General features: G+C 39.1%; 1 protein-coding gene across 1 annotated transcript in view; it reads left to right on the top strand.

Annotated features, from left to right (window-relative positions):
- LOC126384660 (ATP-binding cassette sub-family D member 2-like) overlaps nt 1-12229 on the top strand; it is a 33330-nt gene that overhangs the window by 2887 nt on the left and 18214 nt on the right. The window contains exons 2-5 of the mRNA XM_050035829.1: nt 759-939; nt 1488-1609; nt 10995-11157; nt 11799-11893. Coding sequence (XP_049891786.1) covers nt 759-939; nt 1488-1609; nt 10995-11157; nt 11799-11893 — 561 coding nt within the window. The remainder of the gene's footprint in view (nt 1-758; nt 940-1487; nt 1610-10994; nt 11158-11798; nt 11894-12229) is intronic.

The following is a 12229-nucleotide window of genomic DNA, read 5'->3' as shown; positions in this document are numbered from 1 at the left end:
AAGGCCAGCCAAAAAAATCAATATCAACTCAAGCTTACATTATATTTAGAATATTAAATTTCACCGCTTAACCTTGCTGTCAGACTCCCTTTTCTTATGTCGAAGCCACCAGACTCCATTGACAAAAACAGTAATTTTATGTAGCAGAACACTGAAGTTGCTTGTCTACCACAGTGTCCAAACGTTAGTGTGGAATATAAAGCAGAGCAAATATTAAATTATATTATGCAGTTACACTGATATTAGTTTTTTTTAGATGGCTAAAATACTTTTTGCTGTTTGCTTCCACAGCAGTACATTGCTTAGCTTCCGTGCCAGTAGCTTTTATTTATCAGATGCTAGCAAAGCAACACAGTACATGAAATAAGCACAGGAGAAAAGTCACGACAGGTTGGACCACTGTATTTTACAATATATCTCTAAACCTTAGAGCTACGGTTGAAATGACAATAGAAATAATTGCCAGTTGTGAACCAGGAAGTAATTAGTTGGCATGACATTATGGTGATTTGGTCAATGGAAGTGCCTATGACATCACAAATTTGAGTTTTAGCAGTCTGGTGTTTGGATTTAAGAGAGAGTTGTTCATGTTGACTAATATTTTCAGACTGTCTTAGGGTACAGGAATAACATGTATGATTTTTCAAAAATGGGTGTAGCTCCCCTTTAATTGAATGGTCACATCCCAATCAATATCCCCTCACAGAGTACAGGAAGTGCCTGTGCTGCTATATATTGCATTTTGCCGTCCTGTGCAGGTGGAGATGCGTCAGCTGCAGAAATGCTACCGGGCCCTGGCGGACCAGATGAACCTGATCCTGTCAAAGCGTCTCTGGTACATCATGATCGAGCAGTTCCTCATGAAGTACGTGTGGAGCGGCAGCGGGCTTGTCATGGTGGCCGTGCCCATCATCACCGCTACCGGCTTCGCTGACAACAGTAAGGACACCTTGAGGTGCTGCGGTTTTGTCAGAGGGAACCACAGTTTGCTTGGTTGTGTCTGATAGTGTCTGGTGCGTAGCACAAGTGCCACTATAATAGTTGTTTGTCTGTGACGTAAGCATGTTTCACAGTCCACATGATGCTCATTAGCACCTCCAAACCAACAGCTCCTGTTTCCAGGGGCTGATTAGCATGTGTGAGAACAGTAGCTGCCTCCCACACCTCCCTGATGACATTTCAGTTGCATCAAAAATAAAGCAATAACTAAGACTCTGTTTGCTGCTGTGCTGTTGTCCCAGTGTCACTGCTGATATTTAAATAACTTATTTCCATGATATTCTAATGCTCGCAGGTGGAAGTGTGACATCACGCTCACAGTAGGCTCACAGGAGAGATTGAGACACAGAATTTTAGTCAGAAAACAGAAGGCAAATGAAAACTTGATGAGTTTTGCTGCTTAAATAAACATGTCTGTAGCGTCACAGGTTCTCAAATCAGTTGCTTCACTCTCAACCCTGTCCACTGTCTTTCTTTCCTCCCTCTAGAAACAGCAGACGGCCACACGCAGGTGATGGTGAGCGAGAGGACGGAGGCTTTCACCACCGCCCGCAACCTCTTGGCTTCCGGAGCCGATGCCATTGAGAGGATCATGTCCTCCTACAAAGAGGTGAGGACACTGTATGCTGAAGTTAATGTAGCTTTGCAGGAGTGCAGGGTGTCTTTGTCTGAGAGCAACCACAGCTTTCTCTGTCTCTGATGAAGAGGATTTCCTTGTGACATAATTTTCCCTCTTTTCATTTCAAAGTGCCCATAGTAATATTGAGAATGATTTTTAAATGATCTTCTACCGGCTCTCACAGCTGAGAAACATGGAAATGCTGGATCATCTAATTCAGATTTATAGAAGTGTGCCTTTATAACTGCATTGCACACTTGTTTCGTGCTGAAAACTGTTACTTGACTAAAAAATAACTTAAACTTCATAAATTAATCTGCAGCTATTTATAAGTTAATCATCAAGCCATTTTCAAGCAAAAATTAGGCAAGCACAATATACAAAAAAGTCTTATTGCTATTTTTCTGACAGATATTACATGTTAATATGCTTATGCTTGCATACTAGTTGCATTAATACAGGTAGTTTCACATACTTAGAGGAAGTGGGAGACCCTTTTTGTGGAAGTAATGGGAAATGTGAATGTTGTTGTGGCGCCTGCAGTGAGTTGTTAATATGGCTGTTGCCAAAAAAAGGAGCAGCTGGATCACCCTAAAAAGTCATTTTCTTGACAAATGACATTATGTCTGCAGTATGAGCTGCAATTCAGTGGGAATGGTGATTTTTGTATTTCATCTTCACTGGAAAAAAAAAGTACTAAAATGGTGATAGGGATTTTTTTTTCTTAGGTCTGAACTTAACAAACATGTTCCCTTTCGTCTGGGATATTATTTGTAAGCCGGAGCATCTCTGTAGCACCACAGTGTTTCATTTATGATGGTATATTGTGACACATTTTACCTTTATGAAATTATAATAACTTGGCCATATTGCGATTTTGAGAAGAGAAAAGAAGTTCTTATTTAAACACAAAAGTAGCTGATATTAGTCGGAGTTTAATGCTATTTGTTATGTGCAAAAAGGGCTGTCGCAATATTAAAGAGACAGTTCACCTCAAAATCAAAATTACATCGTTTCCTCTTACCTGTAGTGCTGTTTAACAATTTGGATTGTTTCAGTGTGAGTTGCTGAGTGTTGGAGATGTCTGCCTTCACTCTAATATAACGGAACTAGATCCATTTGATAATCCACAGACCTTGTTGAGAGCAGTTTCATCTTGGAAGTATTGTCTGTCTATTAAATTACACTCGTATAATCACGCCAAAGGAAGTATGCATTTACTCATGGACGAAAGGCTTGTGCTTGCGACATTGTAAGTTGGCAGGTGTAGTTCGGCAGAAAGAAAGTAGTTTAAACTAGGGATGCGCATGGTTAGTTGAGTAGTCTTTTAAAGGTTGCTATCCCCAAGTCGGCACTAGAAATGCTACTTGTTTGAATTTATTAAGATACCCCAAGGAAACGGGAGGAATTTTGATCTGCATGCAAGACTAACCAGCAGCTCTGATCATCAGTGGCTCTCCCTCTCTTTCACACACACACACAGACAAACACACACATATGCGCTCTCAGACTCCCATGTGCAAGTGTGTCAATTTGCGTGCACACTCATGCATGAGAGAGTTACCGCACAAGTATGTGTATTTATGAAAAGAGATGAGTCAGGATGTTAAATGCACAGAAAATAAATGTTATTTGTAAACTTCTATTTTCTGGGTCGCTGTCATGTTTTGTAGGTTAATATGTGTCACATTTAAAATGCACAGTGCAAAGTGCCACACGTTTTAGCAGCATTAAAAGTACGATTTAATTGTTGAAAAATGTGATCAACAACTTCAGAAGGCTTTTATACATATTTTTTTGGACAGTGTTTAACCTTATACATTAAATTGTGCTCAGTGCTGACTATTTTCTGAGTGTTGTCTTACTTTCAGAAGAGTCGACTAGTCTACGTTCAACTGTTCACAACACAGTCTGTGGATTATCTTGAGTAACTAGGTCATGATTTCTGGAAAGAGACATTGCTGTTGAGTTTTTCAAGTGCATTTTTTTGGCACTTTGAGCACCACTAGTCGAGTGCCATTTAGCTCCATTATATTGGAGAGAGGGTAGACATCTCTATGGCTGATATCTCCAACACTCTGCAACTCACACCAAAACAATCTAGACTGATAAATAGCACAACAGTTAAGAGATAAAATATGTACTTTTTGACTTTGGGGTGGACTGTCCCTTTAATGTGTAGATGATCCTATTTTTTTCATTTTAGATGTTAATTTTGCATCTCATTTCTAAAGAATATGATTTGTCAGGCTTAGATATTCAGATTATAGACAGATGTATAAGTACGGGTGGTTGGGTCATTTCACTGGCCCGGGTTTGAACAGACAAGTGGTGGAACAGATGGCTGGCTGGATGGATGAATGCACAGATTGGCCAAATGATTGACAGATGCGTACTGTATATCCACCTCTCTCTACTTTCCCCGTGTGAAGCTTACCATGCATGCACAGGAATTTATTAGAGTCCTGACTGAAAAAGCAAAGGATCGCTGAATGAAAGGCCTCGTTCATCGAGGGCCAAATCCCTGATCTCTCGTTGCATTTTAATCCAAAAAAATAGCAAGACCCATTCATGCATTCTCTCTCTCAGGCTGCATTTTGAGGGCCATAAGAGGATTTGGCTGCAGCACACTTGTGGTGAAATTGCCATACAGCTGGTTTCTGCTTCTTTATTTGGTCATATCCTCACCCGTGTTTTGGGATGTACTTTTCAAGCTAGTCAGTAATTTCCTCAGCAACATGCGTGGCATCTGAGCAAGGGTCAGGTGCGTGTCTTTATGTGCTTGTGGTGAAGAATAGGAGTCTAAACTCTTACAAGAGTGCTAGAGGGTTGTTGTCCTGCTTCCTTAAGTGTGAGTCACTCTTCTTAAAAAACCTCCCATTGTACCACTCCATTCACACCAGAATGTGCAGGGGCAGACACACACACAAGCCCGATTTTATACACAGAAGGCTCAAACTGCTGCAAAATCTTAGAAAACACAAACCAGTTCCAAGAGAATAAATTTATTTCGGTCATGTGCGAATCTGTGGCAGAGCACACTGTCACGACTGTCGTTTCATTGGGAGTCTTTGGCTCTGTACACGTCCCTGGAGGATACAAGTTTCAGCCTGCATTCATCTCTGGTGTGAGTGTGTGTTGAGTACAGTGCTGTCACATGTGCAGCAGCAAGCCCCTGCATGCAAGGCCAAGTGATGTGTGAGAGAGCGTGTGTGCAATATAAAAGGCAGCACGGATGGAACACATTCCTGAGGCTGTATGTCGTGCTCACGCCTCCAAACATTCTGCCTGTTTAATATGACAGTGTACACTGTGTGTACTTGTTTGTTGTGTAAGTGGTTAGGATCCCCTATGACAGGGTTACTCAACTTGCTTTGGCAGGGGGCCATTGTAGCAAAGGACAGGAGGCCAGGGGCCAGTCACGGGAACCTTGCACAGGTCAGGTGTATACAGGGGCGTTTCTAGGATTTTAGGACATTCGGGGTTGCCTCTGTCCAACCTCCTATCTCGTCAAATACCAACACTTGGCCCATTGACGTCAGACATTATCTCACAGAGGCACCCTTTAGCTGCAATATGAGACGAACCAAGCAGCGGTATTTGTTGACATTCAGGGAGATTACAGAAGTATAAAGAGCAAGAAAGTCCGAATTGGCAGCAGGTCATTGAGGTGGAGGGGTCAAACAAACTATGGACTTTCACCCAGGAGCTGAATGTTCATATCCAGTGTGAAGCCAAAGTTGTATATTGAGCATGCTATGCTAACGATGTATGTTACGTTATATTACGTTAGTAACAAGCATACTTATTTTAAGCCTTTACACCTTGTAAACCTAACTACATGCGTACACCCTGGACAGGTCAGCAGACTATCACAGGGCTGACACAAAGAGACAGACAACCATTCACACTCACATTCACATCTACGGCCAATTTAGAGTCACCAATTAACCTGCATGTCTTTGGACTGTGGGAGGAAGCTGGAGTACCCAGAGAAAACCCACGCTGACACGGGGAGAACATGCAAACTCCACACAGAAGGGCTCCCCAAACCAGGGTTCTAACCAGAAACCTTCTTGCTATGAGGTGACAATGCTAATCACTGTACTACAGGGTGGCTCGACTAAATTTAACGAGCAGAAACTGAACAGGTTTTTTTTAAATGAAATGATGCATGAAATGACCAATAACTGACACACCGTCCCAGAACATCTAAAACTGATGCAGGAGGGTACCTAGCGGGTCATATTTTGATGAGACAGGCCATTGGCCAAACATAAAGATTTGACGAGTTGAGAGTGAGAATGTGTTGCTCTGTCTGGGGTTTCAACTGGCACCTTGTTTACTCTTTAAGTATGAAAAAAATTCTCAGTGTATTTTTATTATCAATTAGTAAATGGTTGGGGGGCCATCTGGCACCCTTTTGGGCCATAAGTTGAGTCATAAGTTAAGTCACTGCCCTGTGACGTGTTTGTGCTCATCCTAGTTCATTACTCATCTTGTAGACTTTCTTTTTGTTCTTCGAAGGCCTGCTCTATCCCCATCTGGGATTACACTCTCCATATAAGCTTTCTGAGGTCATTATTTCTTTTTGTAACTACTTTGAAAGTCTATGGCACAGTGTGAAGTAGTTCTGCCAGAGCAATATCTTTCCCTAATCATGCATTCATTGGAGTAAATATCATATTTTGACTTTCCACATCCATGTGTTGCAGCCAAAATTTGTGACCATGCGGAGTATACACATAGTATGTGTGCCAACTGGGCCTGTTCCAGTTGCAAAATATAATTTCAGAAAACTGGTGGTGTGTGCAGCACTACCTGGTTTGCCAAGACGAAGAAGATGGCAAAGTGTTGGAATTAAAATTAAATTAAATTAAATTAAATCAAATTAATTTGAAATTAATTAAAATGTTTCACAATTTGCCTTTATTGACAAGACGATTAAATGAAAAAATAATGGTTAAATTAATCAATAATGAAAATGATGGTAACTTGCAGCCCTACATTAGATGTCACAAAAACAAACTGAACAGAGAGACTTTTATAGGCATCAATTCCTCAAGATTGAATCTACTGCCACCCTCATCCCTCAGGTCACTGTAGGTCAGCCAGCAGTGAATCCTGGTGTTGTGTGTGTGTGCTGTGTCCAGAGCTCCTTCCTTCCCTTGGGGCTTAGCCTAGCTGTGAGTAATCCTCCATCTGTTGATCTGTCAGCCCTCACTTCTGCATCTCTTTCTCACTTTCCCTCGCAGCATGTGCTCAGACACTTTTTAGGCAAATGGGAGAGGACGTTGCTTTTATTCGTCTGATTTATTATGACTTTATTTACACAACAACAGGAATCAGTAGTATACACCTGCTCAGTACCTGAGTTGAGCACCTTTTTCGGGGCCCTAAGGTCTTGTGGGCTTCTGAGTCACAGTGGCATTTGTACTTGGTGCAAGACAAGTTTTGGCATGTTCAGCTGTTTGGTAGTTTTATGGCTCGTAATAGTGGTGGTGCAAGTGTAGTTTAGGTTGGAGGTTGGGTGTGGGAAGGATTGCACAGTTTTTGCATATTTTTTGTTTTTGCATGATGAGCACTAACATGTGTCCGAGGGTTATCACGGATGGATCCTAATCTTTTCAGAATGGGCAGCGCACTAATTCTATTACTTTTTTCTACGTCTAAGTGAAGTGAAGCAGAGCAGTAGACAAAGTAGTGATCGAGATGGTTTGTGGGAGACAAAGATCACACAGCAATCTTTATAAATCTATTGGGCAGCCAGCACAGAAGTCATTCCAATTAGGGGTGGCGGAAAAATTGGTACAGCATAGTATCGCGATATTTTTGTGTGGCAGTATCGTATAATCACAAAGTGCCAGATATTGTTTTTTTTTATTATGTAAATTATAAATATGATAAAAACAAACTGTTGTGTGAAGCAGTTCATTCTGAAACCGCTTATCTTGTTGGGGGTTGTGGGAGACTGTGGGAGGAAGCCGGAGTACCCAGAGAAAACCCACACTGACACGGAGAGAACATGCACAGAAGGAAACCAGGAACCCTCTTGCTGTGAGGCGACAGTGCTAACCACTACACCACGTGCCATCTTGTGAAACAGTTATCAATGATAAAACAATTGTTTATTAAAGTGATGATCAAATAATTTCAGCAACACACTCATGAATCTGTTTTCAATAGCTGTTGAGATTCATCAAAGGGTGTGACTAACCCTGCTGTATCACTGTTTATTGTATCTTTAGATCTATGCTGAATAAAAATAGAAATATATCCCTGTCATAATTCCCAATTGTACCTTTTTTTGGAGTTGTAAGGGGCCTTTTTCTGATTTAAAGGTGGGGATGTTCAGGAATAAATTATACAATACAACAAAAGTGACATGGTTTCTAAAGTAGAGAAGAGAGGCTGTTGGCTATGTAGAGGCAGTGTGTTTCATAACTACTAGTCCTAATAGCCTACTGCAATAAGCTGTTGAAGCTCTTTTAATCATATATATTTCCTTCACCATTTTACGTGAGGAGAACAATCAGTCCTGTACTCCTCTCTTATCTGTCCCTATCTTTTTTTCGCCACATTTCATCTGTGTTTTGGTTTCTTTCTTCTTTGAATTGGTCACATCTCTAAAGCCCCACATGGTATCCAGGAATTCCCAGAATTGGCGTTTGTTTTTTAATATAATCAAGCTGTGTCAACAGCCTGCACTGTCTCGCTGCAGGGTTCAGCACTAAAGTCAAAGAGAGAGGGTGATTTTTCTCTTCTTTTCCTCATGTCTTTATGAGTTTCAGATCGCTATGTTGCTTATAAAGATACTTGTTTTGTTCCTTATCCTTTTATACCTTAATGCATTTTGTGTGTATCTGGTGTTAACAGCATTTTGTGCTGTAAAAAACATTATAAGTGCTGTAGTTCATCTCCTAAATGTAATTACATTTGAATATATTCGGTTTGTGTTATTACTTTTTTATTCACCCATCTCTCAAAGACCATCGCATATTATGCACAGGAAGTTCTCAGATCTGTGTGTGTCTGTGTGTGTGTGTGTGTGTGTGTGTGTGTGTGTGTGTACTTACTCTACACACTGTCAACAAACACAGGAGAGAACACACAACTCGGAGATTATAACTGATCCTAGAGTATACAGTGTAGAAATACAGTTCAAACAACATATCCACAGCAGCAGCATCTGCTTTGCGACTTTGGTGTTAGCTACATATTTGTATTAACACTGTCACACATTGTTTCACACACATTTACACACTCTAACAAAGTGATTTCCAACCTTTTTGATTTAATTGGTCCATTATGTTCAGCTATTTGAACTATTAGGAGCTATCTATTTCAACCATTCATTACTTTTAGCTAACTGTTTAAACCGGGGACAATAGAAAAAGGTGTTTGGGATGAACAGAGGTCTTCCCTGGGATGCCTCAGGATAAAAGGATGCAGTAAACTCACCATTGACACATCAGAGGATGCACCCTATTCATTCCTTGATAATGTTACATTATGAATAACAAATCTGTGTTGACATCACCAGGATGAGAGCTTGTTCAAGTTAGCATTTAGCAGCCTAAATTGATATTAGAGAAGAAATTGTGATATATATATATTAAAAAGGCTTTTTAAGCAGTTGCTCTTTTTAAAAAAAGATATTTTTCATTTGAAAGTTATTGAATATATTTTTATGCTTAAGTTTGCACTCATTTAAAGGTAGTGTAGTGAAGGGCTTAACTGCTTTAAATCAGTTTGGTTTTTTATAATTAAGATTTCCTTGTTTACCTGGCAACAAAAACAAAATAAACAATATAAAAACATTGATATCAGCTATTGGTTGAGTTGTTATTTTGAAAATATATTGGTATGGTCCAAAAATTTAAAATTAGCGCATCCCTATATTTATTCACTACTTTTAGCTTAGCATTTCAACAATAGCCGTCCTTTTTAGCAAACCATTTTAACTTATTTTCCTACTTTCAATTTATCCATCACTTTTAGCTAACTCTTTACCATTTTCATTACTTTCAGCTAACTATTTAATATATTTGTACCTTTTAGCTAACTATTTCATATATCTGTAATGTTACCTTTAGCTAACTATTTTCATTACTTTTAGCTAACTTTTCATGTATCTGTACATTTTAGCTAATTAACCATTTTCATTACTTTTAGCTAACTATTTCATATATCTACCTTTTAGCTAACTATTTTGACCATTTTCCTTACTTTTAGCTAACTATTTTTTACCATTTTCATTACTTTTAGCTAACTATTTCATGTTTTGGTACCTTTTAGCTAACCATTTTCATTTTAGCTAAATGTTTCAACCATTCTTATTACTTTAACTAACTATTTCATATATCTACCTTTTAGCTAACTATTTTGACCATTTTCCTTACTTTTAGCTAACTTTTTCATATCTGTACCTTTTAGCTAACTGTTTTTACCATTTTCATTACTTTTAGCTAACTGTTTTTACCATTTTCATTACTTTTAGCTAACTGTTTCATATATTTGTACCTTTTAGCTAACTATTTCATATATCTGTAATGTTACTTTTAGCTAACTATTTTCATTACTTTTAGCTAACTTTTCATGTATCTGTACATTTTAGCTAATTAACCATTTTCATTACTTTTAGCTAACTATTTCATATATCTACCTTTTAGCAAACTATTTTGACCATTTTCCTTACTTTTAGCTAACTTTTTCATATCTGCACCTTTTAGCTAACTATTTTTACCATTTTCATTACTTTTAGCTAACTATTTCATATTTTGGTACCTTTTAGCTAACCATTTTCATTTTAGCTAAATGTTTCAACCATTCTTATTACTTTAACTAACTGTTAAATATGTGTACCTTTTTAGCTAACTATTTTGACCATTTTCATTACTTAAAGCTAACTGTTTTAACAAAAAATCTGTCCCTTGTAGTTAGCTATTTCAACCATTTCAATTTATCTTTTACTTGGAGCTATTTTAACAGTTTAGCCATTTAGTTTAGCTAACTATTTGGACTTTTAACTTTTAGTTATCTATTTCAGCCATCATTACTTCTAGCTTACTAACCTCTGCTTGCTTGCTACAGTAACTAGTTCACACACTTTCAATTGCAACATATTGTTTAGGTGTCACAGGTGACTCAATATTTGGATGCAATCTATAGTCACATTGTAATTACTTTGTTTTTAAATGAGTGGATCTACAGTTTTCCTCCATACCCCCTGGTATATGCATAAATCCCCCTGGTTGAGAATCACTATCAGCACATGACCATGACAGTGAACTTTTACAATCTGTTCCTCTCTTGGGTCACACTATCATGCCCCTGATCTTACCCAGTAGTGACCTTTGTGTGTTTGTTGCGACAGGTCACAGAGTTGGCAGGCTACACTGCACGGGTCCACAACATGTTTGTGGTGTTTGAGGACGTCCAGAGGGGCATTTACAAGCGCTCCTCTGTGTCAGCCACAACAGGAGCAGAGAAGAAGAGCAAGCCTGAGATGCACATAGATGGACCGCTGGAGATAAAGGGTATGCCTTTCCTTGCTGTACACACACCCACGCTTCCCTCTGTATTAAAATAAACTGAAAGAATGAAACAGGTAGTTACTGTACACGCATGGTTACTGTTGCTATGTTGGGCAAACCTTTACCACTTCTGTTGTCCGGAGCATGGGGTAATTAATTAACCCAACTCAAGTCACACGATAGTGAGTTTCACATCCACTGTTTATTTTTAACCCCTTTTATCACTGTTGTATGACACAAAATAAACAGCAATCATTAGCAAACAACAGACTCTCTATCCAGATTTTCTGCATTTAGCCAAACCCTTATCTGGGGCAACTTGCATAAGCAGAATAAATTCCTCGATCACAAGCATGATATTACACGCATTCAGCAGTATCAAGGTCAGAGGTTGTAATCATTGCAAAAATATATTCTTGTGTCCATTTGACCCAGAATGAATCTCCCATTGAGAGCACAGTTAATCTAAGTGATGTGGTAAAGAGGGATTTTATTTATTTTTAACCCCACAATTCTGCTCTGTAGGTATTATCCCATGCACATCCATCCACAACCATGTTTATGCATCAACAAAGTCTAATCCTCAGTTTCTGGTCTTATACGCTCATTCTGTTTTTCTCTCTCTGTCTCTTTTGTCTCTTCAGGGGAAGTGATAGATGTGGACAACGGCATTGTGTGTGAAAATGTCCCAATTATTACACCGAATGGGGACGTAGTAGTGTCTTGCCTGAACGTCAAGGTGAGACAGCTCTAGCTTCTGTTTTTTCTTTCTGCTGTGTGCTTTGATAAACCAAATCTACTGGCACGGAAGCGAGGCAATGCACTGTGGTGGACGGGGCCACAGCAGAACGTATTTAAGCCACCTACAAAGACCCACCTAAAAATTTTTTTATCATTTTAAGTGTACGCTAAATGTGGAATATTTTGTCCGCTTTACTTTACACACTAACCCAAAGGTCAGCAACCTTTACTATCTAAAGAGCCATTTTTGGCCCAAAAAAATATGTTCGGAGCCGCAATACATAATTGTGCTTAATTTTGCCAAGTAGGTCATGCTCCTGGATCAACATCCCAC

This window comes from Epinephelus moara, chromosome 23 (genome assembly GCF_006386435.1).
Source record: "Epinephelus moara isolate mb chromosome 23, YSFRI_EMoa_1.0, whole genome shotgun sequence".
Classification (NCBI taxonomy): Eukaryota; Metazoa; Chordata; class Actinopteri; order Perciformes; family Serranidae; genus Epinephelus; species Epinephelus moara.
The sequence above is the reverse complement of the archived record's forward strand: the minus strand, read 5'-3'. Positions and strand labels throughout refer to the sequence as shown.